The 19,781-nt window shown below is 33.9% G+C and overlaps 2 protein-coding genes across 2 annotated transcripts; one reads left to right on the forward strand and one right to left on the reverse strand.

The window, feature by feature from the left end:
• Positions 1-313: 313 nt before the first annotated feature.
• On the reverse strand, positions 314-2,144 carry LOC110882792. Its single transcript, XM_022130726.2, has 5 exons — positions 1,644-2,144; positions 1,473-1,553; positions 1,125-1,394; positions 799-1,052; positions 314-706 (listed from the first exon to the last, which is right to left on the reverse strand). The coding sequence occupies exons 1-5, from the start codon at positions 1,833-1,835 to the stop codon at positions 340-342; spliced, it is 1,164 nt and encodes a 387-aa protein (XP_021986418.1). The 5' UTR covers positions 1,836-2,144; the 3' UTR covers positions 314-339.
• Positions 2,145-18,292: 16,148 nt separating this feature from the next.
• On the forward strand, positions 18,293-19,575 carry LOC110885917. The gene has a single exon (XM_022133655.2). The coding sequence runs from the start codon at positions 18,458-18,460 to the stop codon at positions 19,292-19,294; it is 837 nt and encodes a 278-aa protein (XP_021989347.1). The 5' UTR covers positions 18,293-18,457; the 3' UTR covers positions 19,295-19,575.
• The last annotated feature ends 206 nt before the right edge of the window (positions 19,576-19,781 follow it).

Consider the following 19,781-nt stretch of genomic DNA (forward strand, 5'->3'; position numbering starts at 1 on the left):
TTTCCTGAATAAATCCGTTTCCACAAAATCCAAGTAATCCGCCCCACCATTCTTTTCCCAGAGGTGTTTTACCCATGTAGGTTGAGTAGCAAGTTGGATTATCGCCGTCATAATAAAACTCTAGAATATTTGGCGACCAATGTTCAAACCCATCGTTTTGGTTTATCCAAATGGTGCGTTGCACAGAATGTGGAATGTTTGAGTAAGACATTTGGTGTGGCATTATTGAGATAGTGAGGGCACACATATATATACACACATTTTCACAGTAAAAAAAACTAAATAATATAAAATAAGTTTAATACAAATAGTTATGTTTATAATTTAAATTAATATAAATCATTGAATAAATTCGAGGTCGTCCTCTTCTAGCTCGTTGACTAATTCTTTAGGAATAAGCGAGTTGTAGAAAAGTGTCAACATATGGCGCCTCATCCTTGTAGCCGTTATGCTTGTTTTTTCACCATCATTTAGCGGTTTTTTGTTAATCAACCGGTCTAGAAATATACAAACCCAAACCCCACAGTCCCCTAATGGTCCTGACTGTTGTGGCACATCATTTGCATATTCTGTTTGAAACGGAAATTTGAACGGTAAAGGTTTGTTGTCATAGTAACCATGCAAACGAAGCCAATGGTCAAAAACAAAATTGATGTGGCAAACCACTTCCGTTCTTCCTTTATCCAAATCTCGCATACCCATCAAGCTAAAAAAAAAAAAAACAAACATTAATTTTAAAAGTCATAACTTTCGAAATTAAAAGTATAAAATAAACACTGTTTAAAATTAAATTTTTACCTGTCATAAATAGTGAGGGTCCCGTTAACGAGGTTGAAAACTCCTAAAAACCAGTGAATTGATGGTATAAATAACGGTACATACACCTCGTCAACGCTAGTTATCCGAGGAAAAGGCTCTACTTTCCCGTTGAAATAACAAGCGAATTTCTGATCTAGAGTTTGCAAATGCATCTGAAAATATGGGGGTAAAATGGACCAACGAGCGGATGGATCTCTTGAATTATACATGTGTAGCATCCATGCAAAAATATGCTGTTACAAGTTTGGACAATTTTAGCGAAAGTTTATACCAAACTATAGTATATTTAGTATTAACAAGTGTACCTCATCGCTTAACCAGCCATTCCCCTCAGTGCCTAGCAAAGACCCCCAGAAATCAGGACCAACATAGCCGCCTGCTGTGAGTGTTAGTTGTCTAACTCCACTACTTGGTGCCCAATTTTTTATCTTTTCAATTAATTGATCTTCATTATTTGAAATATTTTTTTGCTTCCGCCGGAGATTTTTGTAAACTACAAATGGTGAAAGCGTAGCCTTGGCGGGCTTCACAAGCCTTTCGGACCGCCTCAGTTTAATCATCTCCACATCGTCATCCTACAATTACATTATTTAAGAACTAAATTAACAAAACATACATGGATTATAAAAATTATATACGCTTGCCAAACTTACGGCTTCTTCGGTAACATTTTCTGGAATTGAAGACACATGATACACTTCATTATTGAAATTCAAAAAGGAATCAGCTGCCGCCTAAAAATTATTAAAAAAAGTTAGAAAAAATTTTAAACTAAATTTAATTTTTTAGACTTTTTTAAGCAAATAAAAAAATAAATGGGTTACATTATCATATACTTTTGGCGATTGGTCCATCGGTGTTCGTATTTGGCTTGGAGTTGATACCGGAGCCATACGAAAACTTTGCAACAACTCCGACTTCAACATGTCAGTTAAGGCGCGGTTGTTTGAGTACATCTTCTGCGACCACTCCGAGTTGATCATGTCAGTCAATGCCCGGTTGTTTGATAACATCATTGACTGAAATTTAGAGACAAGCTGCTCTTCAGAATAAAATCCCGATGAAAACTGACCGGGACCAGCATCACGTTCAAACTCAGCCGTCTTTAACGGAACATGGTTTGTATGAACCGGGATTTCCGGTGAAAATCCGTGCGTTAGAGGCACCTGAACTTCATCATCGCCGAACAAGCTGGCAATGAAGTCCTTCTATGGTTGGCCGTAGTTTTGACTCAGGCCGATTGGATTATGAATTTGAGGGGGTATTTCAGTCGCCATAGCAGGATTAAAAACTTGACGTTCAAGGTCCAAATAATCCGAGCTTGAACTATACCACTCGGTCTCGGCCTCGAACATAGTTGGTAGTATAGCCATTAGGGGTTTATATTCAGATATCTAACATGTTGAAAACGAAAAAATGTTATAATTTAATTTAAACAGTTTCTAATTTATTTTATAAGTTGATTTTTTTTTAGTTTTTAAATATATAATTTAAACAGTTTTTTTTAAAAATTAATTCCGTTTGTAACTGTTAACATTTTTACCTTTTTATTTTATAATTTAATACGGTTAACGGAATGAAAACAGTTTCTAAAACTTTATAATTTATCGTTTTTCAAAAATTTTTATAATAGGTTCAAAGTGTTAAATGTTCGAAATTAAATTTTGTAATTTTTTAAATTTATAATTTAAACAGTTTTTCAAAATTTTATGTAATTATATTTTTGATAAATTAATTCCTTTTGTAACTGTTAACGGAATGAAAATATAGTTAGTTTAAACTAACTATATTTTGATAAATAAAGTATAAAAACCTCACCTTTACCGCATTGGCTAAGATGCCATCAACATTCACCTTCAATAGCCTATGTCCTTCTTTCCATCCTAAAAATCTCGGGATGGTCGGACATTCAAAATACCCCCTCTTTTGTTTAAATTCCGGAAATACCTCCAGAATCCACATCTGTAAATGCATTATTTATCAACTATTAGTATACAAATTAATTTAAGACAAACATTACACTTAAAATATAAAATATAATATACGCTTTTTCAGGTACCTTAAACGGCCAAACAAATCCATCTAACGAAAAAACCCTCGTGTCTTCCTTTTGACGAACGTGCATATCATACACGTTCGTATACGTGCTCTCCCAAAAATAATTACCCCATGGATATTGGTTAAACGCATTCAGATTATCCACCAGGTGTAACAATTTAATATCGACTGCATTTGTATCCTGCAACCCTAAAAACCCTTGACCCAAGAGCATCAGTAAACATATTCTTGCGCAATCTTCATCGCTATATTGCATGGGACCTTCAAACATATCTCTAATTCGTTTGAAATTAATACGTTCTCGGCCCGAGAAATGACGGTTTTTAAATGACTCAGGGTGGTCAATCGGCGTCCAATTATTGGACCCAAACCTTAATCCCGTTATTAGACAAAATTGTTTGGGGCTAAACATTAGCGTTTGTTGGCCTAGGCGATATGTAATCCCCAGTCTGGGTGTAGGTGTATGCACTTGTAGTTGTGCAACACCTAATAAGAGTAGACTGTCACACATGACACACCTAATATCCAAATACGGACCAAAACATGTCTGCCTAATCTTTGATATAATAGGATCCGTCATTCTATTGTTTATATACTTCACTATATTCCATGATTGACGAACTTTGACTTTTTGGACCTTGTAAAGTAACAAAAAAAAAAGAAAAAAAAAGAATAGTAAGTATAGTAAAATACTAAAACACTAAGAATAATGTAAGAAAAGACATAAGATATCACCGCTACAGATGGGATAACGTTTTGTCCAACGTCTTGCATGTCATGTTCAAGTGGTTGCATGTGCTCTTGACGTGGGAAACCGTAGTAATTTGGATCCATTTTGAGTCAACGAGAAACGTGATGCTTCGGAACGTGAATGTCGTGTGGTTTCAACGCAGCTTTCAACGCGGGTCGGGTGTTTGCTCGTCGGGTTTTTCTTCGGATCTTCAACAGTCTTCGGATCCTTGTTCAAGATGGCCCCAAAGGAAAGAAAGAACGTGGTCCCAATGCCGTTTGCCCGTGTGAAATGAAACACATGAACCCACACTGTCCTACTCAAAACGTGTTCCCGGACACGTGTCAAGCGATGGGTAACGGGGACACACGTGTCGTTCATCTAAGGGCATATCGAAATGAAACTCCTGACGTGTTCACGTGAAACGTCTCACGACCTCCTGAAACGTCTTGAACGTCTAAAAAATAACACGTGTTCAAAGCTGATACGTCAAAGGATCTCGTGAAACGTCCCAGACGTCTGAAAAATGGAAGTCAAACGTCTCAAGTTACAGTCAAACATCTTCAACGTCTTCAAAATTTTGAAACGTCATAAATGCAACGTGGCAAACGCTTACCCGTCTTGATTAGCGTGAGACGTCTGAAACGTCTTGAAAATTGCTGAAACGTCTTGAAACATGCTGAGACGTCTTGAAAACGTCTGAAACGTCTTGAAAACTGCTGAAACGTCTTGCATACCTCGGGACGTGCAAAAATGATTTTTTATTAAATATTTTTAAATTTTTTTTAATAAATAGGAACGGGATCTCAATAACAATTCTTCCCTATTTCAGTATATTTCTGTAGCACGCGAAAAATGTCTGAAAACGATAAAAACGATGTATACTGCTCTCAACCAGCAAACAAAACATCATCTTGGATTCTCAAAAGATGGAGAACTAACAAGGGTGAAAGTTCTTCTGAAGATCCACAACGAAATGATTCAAACCAAATGCACCTTGTACACAATAGAGAAAGTTTTCACCTCCACAGGGCTGGTACATGGGCAATTCCAGACGACGAAAGTCAGAACTGGTCAAAAGATGTGGAAACATTCTACAGAAATGGGGATGCGCCATTCTGTTATTCAGCAGTTTTCACAAGATCAATAGAGTTGGACAAAAATTTTTGGGGGACTCTATTAGGTTTTCGCTGTGGCGGCTACCTAACCTCAACAGTTAATTATTCTTCCTAATTTTTTTATTAATTTTACTAAACTTTTTCGCGTTTTTAATTAATTTTAAATTAAAACTTATACAGCATATTGAAGGATGGGTGGGAAGGCTAATGGCTTGGAGAAATAGAATGATTCTACTCCAAAAACCGTTGTTAAACTTTCGGTGGACAATTCTTCCACCACAATTTTATGAAATGTTGTTACATTCTACTCCAAAAACCGTTGTCAAGTATGCCAATGGCAAATTACACCCATTTCCATCTTTCTTCGAGGTGGATTACGTCTTATTTCCGTTACCATTAGAAAATAACGAATGGCTCCTAGCTAGACTAGAGTTATCGTCACAGGAGTTGGTGTACTACCCGTGCGAAGATGTTTGTGTGGGCAATAAATACAGAAACGTTATTCTACCCCATTTGACGAAGGTTAAAGTTTACTTAGGAGCATTACTAGTGCATCTGCAATATTGGAAAAAAAACGGGAAAACCAGAAAAATGTATATGTGCCGAACTCAATGACAACTACGTGTTATCTAACCCAACAATCGCAGGGAATGAAGCAGTCTACCTGTGTATGCTTATGGAGCATCTGGTTACGGATAAACCAATAAATATAACTGGAGACATTTGTAAAAGTTTTTTGTCGTACAGACAATTTATTGCAAAAAAACTGTATTTTTGGCGGTGTTTACCCCGTCCAAATGTTGGCTAGTTTATGCAATAAAACACTTGTTTTCAATTTATTTTGCCTTTAATTTATTCATTTGATATTAAATATAAAGACTTTAACATTAAATGTTAACAGTAATCAATGAACCCACTATAAAATGGCATAGACATTCTTGCCATTTAACCACATCATGGATTCTTCATGGACTGACGAAGAAGACATTGCTATTGCCGTCTCGTACGCTGCCGCTCATGATGAAGGCACTCACTCAGTCTCCGATCCGGCGTTCTGGGGTCAAGTTATGAACTTATTCTGCATTCACGTGCAACAAACGACCCGTAGCCCGAATGACCTCGACATTCGGCGCTTCAAATGTAGCCGTTTCTTAGGAAGGTACAAGAACGTTAAAAAAAAGGATCGGAACAACAACATGGCCGAAAAGGAGGTGATTGAAGAAGCCCTGTTAGACTACGCAATAATTTATGACGAGGATTTTGAACACATTTCAGTGTTTGAAATCTTGAAAAATTATATTTAGTAGCGTTTTAGGATTTTTTTTTTATCTTGTATCGTTTTTTATGTTTTATTAAAAACATGTTTTATCGTTTTATCTAATTGCAAATCCGTTCAAAACATTTGCCTACAAATTCCACAAATACAACAATATTGCAAATTCAATTACAAACACTAAATAGGATAGCGATGCAATACATACTAATTCCACAAATACAACAATATTGCACTTGCAATTAAAAAGCTTAGCACATATAGTTTCTTCGACTTCATCTTTGGGTCACATCTCATTGCTTTCAAGTTATTGTTCTCCTCTATTAATAACTGGTTTTGTAATTCTAGGTTCTTTATCTTCATATCTTTATACGTCACTGTAGTTGAGGTGCCGTATGAACGTTCAAGGAACATATTATCAACATCTTGTTTCCACAAGAAGAATTTGCAATCACCTCTCTACAAAAACACAGAAACTATAAAGTAATTGCAATTGAGTATCTAAAAAAAAACAAATCCAACTTACAGGCCAGTGAGAACACCCGTAAAATTCTTCACCATGTCTTTGACTTTTAAGTCCAGCAACCCGAACAACAGCAAGAATGTCGTGATGACAGTACACATTTCCATCCAAATCGACCTTGAAAAGTCGTGGTCTTTGAATTAGACCAGAGGTAGAAGACGAGGACATGTTGAATCAAATGTTCCAAGTTGATATTTCTTTTCTTTTATAAGAGTTATATTCATGTTTTCATCCCTGAAGTTTGTCAAACATAACGTTTTCAGCCCGTTAGGTTCATTTCCGTAACCATTTCAGTACACTAGCGTCAGTTTTTTAAACACAGGGACTTAAGTGTAACTCAAAAACATTAAAACAAAAAAATACGTAAAAACCAGTCACATAGGGGATTCGAACTCGGGACGTGTAGTTCAACAAAAGACGTGGTGACCGGGCGGGCTAAGCCCTCATCCGTTAATATTCAGCACATATATTATATATATACAAACTTTAATATTAAATAGTAATAACTCAAAGACATTAAAACCAAAAAATACTGTAAAACCGGTCACTAGGGGAATTCGAACTCGGGACGTGTAGTTCAACAAACGACGTGGTGACCGGTCGGGCTAAGCCCTCATTCGTTAATATTCAGCACATATATTATATATATACAAACTTTAATATTAAATAGTAATAACTCAAAGACATTAAAACCAAAAAATACTGTAAAACCGGTCACTAGGGGGATTCGAACTCGGGACGTGTAGTTCAACAAACGACGTGGTGACCGGTCGAGCTAAGCCCTCATCCGTTAATATTCAGCACATATATTATATATATACAAATTTTAATATTAAATAGTAATAACTCAAAGACATTAAAACCAAAAAATACCGTAAAACCGGTCACTAGGGGGATTCGAACTCGGGACGTGTAGTTCAACAAACGACGTGGTGACCGGTCGGGCTAAGCCCTCATCCGTTAATATTCAGCAAATATATTATATATATATACAAACTTTAATATTAAATAGTAATAACTCAAAGACATTAAAACCAAAAAATACTGTAAAACCGGTCACTAGGGGGATTCGAACTCGGGACGTGTAGTTCAACAAACGACGTGGTGACCGGTCGGGCTAAGCCCTCATCCGTTAATATTCAGCAAATATATTATATATACACAAGTTGTATTATGTTAAGCTTTAACTTTTAAAACATAATAAACGTTAAATTTAAAAGACAAATTTTTACAAAAGAAAAAAAAATTACATTCCTTAAAAAAAACATTACATTACTAAAAAAGATAAAAAAAAAAACAAACAAACATCTAAATCCAAACCCTAATCGTTTCCCACTGCGAGACATGTTCGAAATCATGTCCTTCATCGTGGCGAAAGTTGATAAGGGCAACCGCCTTGATGTCGTCCTCGCTAAGGCCCTCGGATGAGTTTTCCACAAACTTGTAATAATTCTCGAACTTCTTACATTCCAACCGTATAACCCGAAACCGTGAAGATAATGCATCAACGGTACGGCCGTGGTTCGGACCACGGAGTTGTGCAAAATATTGTTGCACTCGGACCCATAGACCCCCCTGCCCTCGACGAGGAGGATTGACATACACCTCTTCCCAAGCCTCCACCAAAGCTATGTCCTCAACTTTCGTCCACCCGTGAGCAGCCATGTCTGGTTGTGTGTAGAAAGATGAACAAATATGTGGAAGAACAACGGCGTGTGAATGTTTAGATTTAGGGGTATATATAGGTGGTGAAGTGGCTGTTGAAAGGTTGAAACGTCTTGAATTTTTAACATGTTGAAACGTCTTAAACGCCTTGAATTTATAACATCTTTAAACACATTGATAATACTGATTGACTAAGAATTAAAACGTAACATACTAAAATTTTTAACTTTATTATTATTTAATACAAAGTACATAATCAGAATAACATAACACTGATACAAATATAATCTCTTTGAACTATAATACACTAAACCGATACTTCATATGAACTTGAATACACTAACCGCAACTTCCATAAATTTAAAATGGGGTTTCCCATCCGGAAGTTGATTCCGGAAATTCGCATCAAAACACCTAGGAAAAAATAGTATCGGTTGTGAAATGGTAAGTTCCATCAACCCATATTTTTTTTGGCCTAGGTGATATGTAACGGGTTGTTCCAAATTTGGTTCAGCGGTTCCCCCGCTGGGTGATGTTACAAGACTTGGCGAACACATTGGTTCAGCCCATTGTGTTAGCCAAAGTCTTATTAACCATCCAAAACGGGTAGAATCGTCATTACCTGAACAACCCGTTTAACCCTTCACGTGTCCGTTGTAGATGAGTTCTTGAACCCGATCAACCCCGCAGAGCACGTAGAAGGGGATATTAGACCTGATCCCACAAAAACTGGGAAGATCTATGTCCGTTGTAGATGACTTCTTAGAACCAGTTGTAGATAACTTCATAGAACCATTTGTTGAATCCGGGGGTCTGCCCATTTTTTTAAGCTGTAAACACCAATGTTGTAGAAAATATGGTTAATAAGAAAACATTGTGTATAACAGGGTGGAAAATTGTGACTTAAAAAGAGGTTCAAAACGTCCTGAAAATTTCTTCGAAATTCGGGAAACGTCTCAAACGTCTCAAACGTCTCAAACGTCTGAGACGTCTCATACGTCTGAAACGTTGAAAACCGTGAAACGTCTTAACATTTAAATAAAACATTAAAAAATAAATAAATAAATATATATTTATAATAACAAACAATCTAAACTAAAAAAAACTTTCAACATATGTCTAACAAACAATCTAAATAAACGGGTTAAAAAAACAAATTATTATATATTTAATATATGTCTAACATATCAACGGATGAGGGTTTAGCCCGGCTGGTCACGACGTCGTTTCTTGAATGAAACGCCCCGAGTTCGATCCCCCCCCCCATGTGACCGGTTTTTTTTATATTTTCAGTGTTTTAAAAAATTAGAAACTAATATTAAAAAAAGAAAAAAAAACATTACAATCAAATATTAAAAAAATATAAGCTTAACGGCTAGCCACTCTCAAACGTCTCAAGCCATTCAAAACGTCTCGAAGCCACTCTCAAACGTCTCAAGTCATGCAAAATAGAAGCTTAACGGCTAGCCACTATGAAACGTCTCAAGCCGTCTCAAACGTCTTAGCCAAGACGTCTCAGCCGTCCAGGTAACATGACATGTTTGTCAGACACGTGGCACGATGTGGTTGGACAGCCGTCAAGACGTCTAACCTAAGTTCAGACGTCTCCACGAGACGGTTGACCAGGCTATTTTGGAAGGTTTGACCAAAACTTGGACATTTTGGCGATTTTCCCTTGAATAAATGTAATTTTATATACCAAATAACAAAAAAATACATTTTTAAAAAGGGAAATTGGCCTGTAATAATCCCACCTAGACCTTATTGGCCATTAATAATCCCACCTCTGAATATTCCCCCCACCAGTCCCACCTTTCACCTATTTTTCCTACAATGGTCCCCGTTAAAAAAACTTAACGGAGTTAAGCTTTTTTCCAAATTACAAACAGATTTTTAGGGTTTTTGATTAGAACATTGATACGAGTCCATTGATGTAAAACTTGCCTCGAAACGGTGCTCCAAACGATGAAAACAGCACTTCAATTCGGGTGTTTGAATTTCCAATTAACCAAAATCAAGTCACTTGGAGCACCATTTCGAAGTAAGTTTTACATCAATGGACTCGTATCATCGTTCTGATCAAAAGCCCTAAAAAATCTGTTTGTAGTTTGGAAAAAAAGCTTAACTCCGTTAAGTTTTTTTAACGGGGGGCCATTGTAGGAAAAATAGGTGAAAGGTGGGACTGGTGGGAGGAATATTCTGAGATGGGCTTATTAATGGCCAATAAGGTCTAGATGGGATTATTAAAGACTAATTCCCCTTTTAAAAATATGTGTATTACACGGTTTGAATAAAAGTAATTTTCTGTACTAAATAATAAAAAAATTATATATATCCTTAAAAAACCCCGTGTATTGTACGAATTGAATAAATTTAATTTTATACATCAAATAATAAAAAAGTTATATCTTAAAAACATCATGTATTACATGGGTCGAGTAAATGTAATTTTGTATAGTGAAAATAAAAATATTTAATATATTAACACAAAGTTTGGTTTTCGTGATAAAAGTAGATTATTCTGTTGTTGCAAAATTTGTTAACGAAGTCTCAATAAATTTAACCCTTTATTTAAAACTCTGTAAATGTATAAATGATATATAATAGAGTTAATTGCCAAAATCGTCCCTAAGGTTTGGGCAGGTTTGCCATTTTCGTCCAAAATGACACTTTTGTACCAAATTGCCCCCAACGTTTTTAACTTTTTGCCATTTTCATCCAAATCACTAACTTAGTTTATTTTTCCTGTTAAGTTGAGGATATTTGGATGAAACTTGCAAATATAAAACCACAGGGACGATTTTGGCAATTTACTCAAACTCTTTTAAATTTCTTTTATTTAATTAATTTTGTTACATATATAATAAAAAAGAATATACATGCAATTTTTATATGAAAAAGATAATAGCTTTGTCACATAATTTTTATAAATTTTCATCCAACCACTAACTAAGTTAATTTTTCTATTAAGGCGAAGGATGTTTATAAACAAAGACATAAATTAATTTCTAATTTTTTATATAGATCAGTTTTATAAAAATAAAATATACTTAAACCTCGAAATTTTATAAAACTAAAATGCTGGTAACCTTATTGAAAAAGGTCAAATAAATTTTTTTATCATATGTACCAAGTTTGTAATTCATCTTCTGCTCTTTTAAATTCGCTCCTAAGAAAAAAACAGAAACCAGTGCCCCCCCCCCCACTATATCAAACAACATATCATTACCAAACCTTAAAATTACCCACCAAATTATAATTATAATGCTATGAACTAAAAGTTTCTTTACTCAAGCCATTCAGAATAAGTATTAGTTAGTTATCCTCATAATCTTAATTAAATAAATATTTTATTTCTACCAACATATTTCCTAGGTGCTCAACACATTTAAAAAATATGTAACGTTTTACAATTTTTTTCTATCTCTACAACTGATAAATACTTTAAGTTGTAATACTTTTTTATAAAAAAGCTGTAAAATAATTTCTATCTTAATTTATAAAATTTAAAACATCCTTTACCTTAACAGAAAAAATAAACTGAGTTAGTGATTTGGATGAAAATTTATAAAAATTATGTAACAAAACTATTATTTTTTTTTCTAAAACCTCCATGTATATTCTTTTTTATTATATATGTAACAAAAATAATTAAATAAAAGAAATTAAAAAGGGTTTGAGTAAATTGCCAAAATCGTCCCTGTGGTTTTATATTTGCCAGTTTCATCCAAATATCCTCAACTTAACAGAAAAAATAAACTAAGTTAGTGGTTTGGATGGAAATGGCAAAAAGTTACAAACGTTGGGGGCAATTTGGTACAAAAGTGTCATTTTGGACGAAAATGGCAAACCTGCCCAAACCTCAGGGACGATTTTGGCAATTAACTCTATATAATATTAGTTAATTTTATTTTAAGTTTCGTAAAATTTATTTGATACTAAACTAAACAAAATGTTCAAATTTATAGTTAATATCAAATTAGATAATTAAGTTTGAATTTGAAGTAAATAGATAAATATAAAAGTAATAATTAATTCAAATAAATCTATACTATATAATAAAAGAAACCACTTTGAGGGCATTTGTTATCATATTAAGCCATGTCTTATGGATAATTATTGTTTTAGTTTAATATCTTCTAATTAGTTATAGATAACTCTCATACTAAATATTATTTCATTTAATATTTTATGGATAATTATTATTTAATTTAATCTCTTCTAATTAATTATAGATAACTCTCCTACTAAATATTATTAATGAGTAAACTGCTAAAATGGTCCTTGAGGTTTGGTCACTTTTGCCACTTTAGTTCAAAACTCAAACCTTTTGAATCTGTGTCCCTGTGGTTTCAATTTTGTTGTCATTTTTATCCAAAATCACAATATGATCAGATTTTTCAGTTAACATTCAGTTTTTTTTGTCTTTTCCCCCTTTTAACGAAGGGCAAAAAAAATTGAAACTACATGGGGCCCAGGAGTGGTAAAAGTGACCAAACATCAGTGAACATTTTAGTAGTTTACTCTATTATAAAGAAATCTTAATAATCTATACTATATAATAAAAGAACCCACTTTGAGGACACTTGTTATCATATTAAGCCATGTCTTATGGATAATTATTGTTTTAGTTTAATATCTTCTGATTAGTTATAGATAACTCTCATACTAAATATTATTTCATTTAATATTTTATGGATAATTATTATTTAATTTAATCTCTTCTAATGAATTATAGATAACTCTTCTACTAAATATTATTAATGAGTAAACTGCCAAAATAGTCCCTGAGGTTTGGTCACTTTTGTAACTTTAGTTCAAAACTCAAACCTTTTGAATTTGGGTCCCTGTGGTTTCAATTTTGTTGCCATTTTTATCCAAAATCACAATATGATCAAATTTTTCAGCTAACATTCAGCTTTTTTGTCTTTTCCCCCCTTTTAACGAAGGGCAAAAAAAATTGAAACTACATGGGGCCCAGAAGTGGGAAAAGTGACCAAACATCAGTGACCATTTTAGTAGTTTACTCTATTATTAATTTAAGATATTTTAAATAACCAAATTATTTATCAACAAAATCAAACATTTTATTAACATATTATTTATTTTTATTTTCATTATTACAAAATTATTATATCGATTTTATTACATAATTTTTAATAAATTGTATATAACCTTCAATATTACTTTATATATAAAATTAGATTTATTAAGGGATTTTTAAATATAATTTATATTTTATCACTCAAATGGCTGATTATTTGCTTCTTGAATAGCAGGTTTGACCACTGTTTCTTCTTTTCAATAATCATCTCCGCAATTACCATATCTGTCGCGTACCGAATATATTCATTAGTTTTTTAAAATATAATTTTCTTTATTTGGTATATAAAATTATATTTATTCAAGTCGTGTAATACACGGGGGGTTTTTTAAGATGTAACTTTTTTTTATTATTTGGTAAACAATATTTTATTTATTCAACACGTGTAATACACGTGGTTTTAAAGATATAACTTTTTTATTATTTGTTATATAAAATTATATTTATTCGACCTGTATAATATGGTTCTTATAAATATAATTTTTTATTACTTAATATTTAAAAATGATATTTATTCAACTCGTGCAATAAAAGAGGTTTTTAAAAATATATTGTTTTATTATTTAATATATAAAATTCATTTATTTAACCCGTGTAATACACGGGGTTATAACCTAGTATATACTATATAATAAAAGAAACCACCTTTGGGACACTTGTCATTATATTAGGCCATCTCTTATAGATAATTATTATTTTAGTTTAATATCTTATAGATAATTATTATTTTAGTTTAATATTATTTAGTTTTATATCTTATATTATAGATGTAATTGTAATAATTTAATTTCATATAATAATTTATAATAAATATTAACATGTATAACATGTGACGGCAACTTTAATCACTTTTTGAGAATCTTCATATACAATATAATTGTATCGTTTAAATACGTTATTTTTAGTAATTCCAAAATATAAAAATCAATCAACGTAGTATTTATTTTTTTTTTTTTGAATGACCAAACACTAGCAAGATGCTAGCAGAACACCATACAGGAAACGAAATTACAAGAATTCAAAATTGTTACAAAGATCATCCTTTAAATCTAAGCCTTTGGCCCTGTGTTTGATCCAGAGAAAGCCTAACACCTTCATCTCTTCTACAACACTCTGAGAGTTGGTTTTTTTACCTCTAATATTATTTATCATTTATACATTTACGGAGTTTTAAATAAAGGGTTAAATTTATTGAGACTTCGTTAACAAATTTTGCAACAACAGAATAATCTATTTTTATCACGAAACCAAACTTTGTATTAATATATTAAATATATTAAATATTTTTATTTTCACTATACAGAATTATATTTACTCGACCCATGTAATACATGAGGTTTTTTAAGATATAACTTTTTATTATTTGATATATAAAATTAGATTTATTGAATTCGTACAATACACGGGGTTTTTTAAGGATATATATTTTTTTATTATTTTGTACAGAAAATTACACTTATTCAAACCGTGTAATGCGCATATTTATAAAGATATATTTTTCTATTATTTGGTAAACAATATTACATTTATTCAACCCGTGTAATACACGTGGTTTTAAAGATATAACTTTTTTATTTGGTATATAAGACTACATTTATTCAACCCGTACAATATGGTTCTTATAGATATAACTTTTTATTATTTAATATATAAAATTATATTTATTTAACCCGTGCAACAAATGAGGTTTTTAAAGATATATTGTTTTATTATTTAGTATATAAAATTTATTTATTTAACCCGTGTAATACACGGGGTTATAACCTAGTAATATTATAAATGAGAAGAAGATTAAACTAAATAATAATTATCCATAACATATTAAACTAAATAATATTTAGTAGGTGGGTTATCTATAATTAATTAGAAAAGATTAAACTAAAATAATAATTATCTGTAAGAGATGCCCTAATATGATGACAAGTGTCCCTAAAGTGGTTTCTTTTTATTATATAGTAAAGATTTTTCAACCTTATTATCTAACAATTTTCTAATATTATTATCCAGCATTTTTCGTATGGATCTTCTGGTATAGTGTCTAACGAGCGATGATTGACTGCAAGTTGCTTTCACCTTGTATCCCGTGTCTTCTTTGTGTTGGCGTAGTACCACGCCCGCGGGTGACTTACTATTACCACTTAGCTATTTCTTGGATTAGATATGAGTATGATCCTAGGCCCGCAAGAGGTTGAGGACCATACCCCTTCAACTACTCATTACAACCTAATATGAGTCATTACAACAAAACATAATCTATCAAGATCTAATATGGCACCTTAACGCTATCATGCCTTATTAAACTTTTCAGTTAGCAAACTTCGTTTAACCATCTAAGGGGCTGTTTGTTTTACCTTTTAATGAGACTCATAATGGTTCAGACCTCTTACTGGTTCAGCCCTTAATGGTTCAGACTGTTTGTTTCACGAGCAGATGTCTGAATGGTTCAGACATTTGCCTCTGAATGGTTAAGCATTATACAGAGTCTGAATGGTTAAGACCTCTAATCTGAATTGGTCAGACATTTGCCTCTGAACAGTTAAGCATTATACAGGCTCTTAATGGTTCAGACCTCTTACTGGTTCAGCACTTAATAGTTCACACCTCTTACTAGTTCAACACTTAACCATTCAGATGTTGCCAATCAGCCCCTAAGATATGAAAAGTTCACTTGATGATCGAATTGAAAGAGTCTACACATTTGCTATGTTTCACATAAAAACCTTTCAACTAACAAAGTGAATTGATAATTTCTATCAACTTCACCCAATTTAATCTTAGAGTAAATTGCGAAAATCGTCCCTGAGGTTTGGGTATGTTTGTCATTTTCGTCCAAAATGACACTTTTGTACCAAACTGCCCCCAACGTTTATAACTTTTTGCCATTTTCATCCAAACCACTAACTTAGTTTATTTTTTCTGTTAAGTTGAGGATATTTGGATGAAACTGGCAAATATAAAACCACAGGGACGATTTTGGCAATTTACTCAAACCCTTTTTAATTTCTATTATTTAACTATTTTTGTTACATATATAATAAATAAGAATATACATGGATTTTTAGGAAAAAAAATAATAGTTTTACCACATAATTTTTATAAATTTTCATTCAAATCACTAACTCACTTTATTTTTCTGTTAAGGTGAAGGATGTTTTAAATTTTATAAATTAAGACATAAATTAATTTACATCTTCTTTATATAAATCAGTTTTATATGTTGGTAGAAATAAAATATTTATTTAATTAAGATTATGAGGGTAACTAACTAATACTTATTCTGAGTGGCTTGAGTAAAGAAACTTTTGGTTCATAGCATTATAATTACAATTTGGTGGGTAATTTTAAGGTTTGGTAACAATACGTTGTTTGATTGGCGGGGGGGGGGGGGGGGGGGGGGCACTGGCTTCTGTTTTTCCTTAGGAGCGAATTGAAAAGAGTAGAAGATGAATTACAAACTTGGTACATATGATAAGATTTTTTTTATTTGACATTTTTCAATAAGGCCACCAGCATTTTATGTTTAAGTAGATTTTATTTTTATGAAACTGATATATATATATATATATATATATATATATATAATTAGAAATTAATTTCTGTCTTAGTTTATAAACATCATTCGTCTTAATAGAAAAATTTACTTAGTTAGTGGTTGGATGAAAATTTAAAAAAATTATGTGACTAAGCTATTATTTTTTTCATATAAAAATTGCATGTATATTCTTTTTTATTATATATGTAACAAAATTAATTAAATAAAAGAAATTTAAAAAGTTTGAGTAAATTGCCAAAACCGTCCCTGTGGTTTTATATTTGCCAGTTTCATCCAAATATACTCAACTTAACAGAAAAAATAACTAAGTTAGTGGTTTGGATGAAAATGGCAAAAAGTTACAAACGTTGGGGGCAATTTGGTACAGAAGTATCATTTTAGACGAAAATGGCAAACCTGCCCAAACTTCAGGGACGATTTTGACAATTAACTCTTAATCTTATTTTCTTATTAGCTTAAAACTAATTTATTCATTTCATCGTATCCGATTCATTAGCTTCTAACGAAACTTCTATTAAAACCAAAGTTCCATTGTTTCTTTACACTTTTGTTTAACTATTTAAATGGATATGGTTCTAAATCTTGTGTAAGACATTAAAAGACATGCGCATAAAAGACCATACTTAGACTAAACAAAATGTGTGCAGGTCCAGACCGACGCATGCAGCACAGTGACATCTAAGACAGGTACAGTAATACAAATGACAGGGGTTTTAACCAATCAGCATGCGTCAGGCCCTGACCAGATAACTCCCACGATGGCCAATCATGCAGGAGACAAAAAGTACAAAAGGACAATGACGTGGAACCAATCAGGTTGCGCCGTTCACTATTCCATGATCACCACTCACAGCTGGTGACATACTCGACAACAAGGACCACCGTCACGCCACGTGGCTCCAATCACCGTGCATCAACGTCTCAATCCTTCGCAAACACTAACGGTCGTGCCAAAGGAGACAAGTAGGATATTCATTGTTGGCAACATCCGGCTTCAGGCCCATAAGCCCATCTCCTTCTTCACACTCTTCAGCTTAACCAACTAGGGTAGCCCAGTTGGCCACCGACACCCACCTGTTCCCGAAGGTACCGGGTTCGAGTCTTGGGAGGGGCATATGTCGCCCAGGGTAAGAACTCGGCAAGAGGAATTCACCGCGGAGCAAGCTTGGTGGGGTAGCGGCTCCCGAAGTAGGATCACTCCGGCGGTTGGAATGACCGTGCACTATCCCCCGTCTAAAAAATCTTATCATATATCTCGTTTCGCCTCATTTACACCTAAGAAATCAATCTAGAGAACGAATCATCTAATATTTTTCAACCTCGTTATCTAATATTTTTCCTTGTGACGCGATACCACGAGATGGTATATTATTATCCAACATTTTTCAACCAATCAAATAATAATTAATATTTATATATAATTAGATTTTCATTCATACCGTTACACCCACAACAACCAATCAAAAATAAAACCCAACAAGCCATCTCATCCTCACACAACTTATTATCATTTTCTTATCTTATTATTATTTATTAATATTAATATTATTCTTCACCATATTTCCGATGACTGTACCAAACTTTCCGGCGACTCTCCGCTAACCACCACATCACATGTCTCCACCACCACCGCCGCCGTCGTCACTCACCAAACCCCACCCTACCTCCCTCTCCGACCTCATCTTCTCCGCCTTCTCTCTCTTCGTCTTCTACTCCTCTTCCCCCAATTTCAACCCTAACCCTAACCGCCGCCGTTTCTTCAAATTCCCGATCATGCCGTTAACCACCACGGCGGTCAACAAACTCTCCACCACCAACCGCCACCACTTCGCCACACCACAATCCTTATCGGACTGGCTCCGGCCGCGCCTCCCGTCGGACTCTTTCGCCGCCTGGGGGACCAAACCTGGCACCAAAAACGTCCATAACCTCTGGCTGGAGCTCGCCGACGGTGAAACGTCACTCGCCGACTCCACACCTCCGGTCCGGACCGTTGAAGTGGTTGTTGTTCGTGTTCGAGGGAGCGGTAACCGTTTTTTGATCGAATCGCATCAGGAATTGTCGAATGGAGACGTGCGAAACCGGTCGAGGCCGCTTTCGGAGAAAATGAAGCCTGGAGAGACTGTGGAACAAGCAGTTGTGAGAGCAGTTAAAGAAGAACTTGGATCAATAATTGAGAATGTTGAGAGTGATGTTGTGAGAATTGTGGCGGATTCGTATACGAATAAGGTGGAGGAAAGAGTGTCTGTGTCGTATCCGGGGTTGCCGGCTTGTTATATATTGCATACAGTGGATGCATATGTTGATGGATTGCCTGAGGGTGAGTTTTGGACTGAGGAAGGGGATGAGTATGAGGGTTTGGGTGAGAAGGAACATGAACGGTGCGAATTGGCGGTTTCTTGCAAGAAGCATTACTGGAAATGGGTTGATGAGGGTTCGGGTTCGTCTTGAGTTTTGCAGTTGTGGAGGTGAGTTTGAGTTATCATTTTTGTGTTTCTTGATTTATATGTGTTTATAATATAATAGTTACAGTCTTACAGAAGCTTTTTTGGCTTCATAAAGGATTAAAGGTTATAACTTTATGTTTTTTGGAACTTGGTTATACTGTTTAAATGAAGTCTTGATGTTTTAAAGTATGTAAATTTTGTTGATCCCTGTTGAGTAGTTTGTTTAGTGTTCTATTGTATGTATGATTATGCAGAGCAGAAATGGTACTTTTAAGTTTTGGTGCTTCTTTTTTATTATGCTTCATATTCCACACTTCTAAGGCCATGTGTAATCATAAAGCCCCTTTGGGGGCGTTATGCGACAAGTGGCACGCCACGTCATACAGGGGCTTTATGGGGCGTTATATCACTAGGGCGCGTAGTCATAAAGCCCCTACCCATCATTACCTAATTATTAATTTTCATTTTTATTAATTATTTAAAAAAACACT

Source organism: Helianthus annuus, chromosome 15 (assembly GCF_002127325.2).
Source record: "Helianthus annuus cultivar XRQ/B chromosome 15, HanXRQr2.0-SUNRISE, whole genome shotgun sequence".
NCBI lineage: Eukaryota > Viridiplantae > Streptophyta > Magnoliopsida > Asterales > Asteraceae > Helianthus > Helianthus annuus.

Excerpts from the sequence above, each read along its gene's own strand:
- LOC110882792 (XM_022130726.2), bottom strand. The coding sequence starts at position 1,835 with ATGATGTTATCAAACAACCGGGCATTGACTGACATGATCAACTCGGAG. Across the intron at positions 1,554-1,643 it reads CGCCAAAAGTATATGATAAT|GCGGCAGCTGATTCCTTTTT; the intron begins GTAACCCATTTA and ends AATAATTTTTAG. Across the intron at positions 707-798 it reads ACCCTCACTATTTATGACAG|CTTGATGGGTATGCGAGATT; the intron begins GTAAAAATTTAA and ends TTTTTTTTTTAG.
- LOC110885917 (XM_022133655.2), top strand. The coding sequence starts at position 18,458 with ATGTCTCCACCACCACCGCCGCCGTCGTCACTCACCAAACCCCACCCT.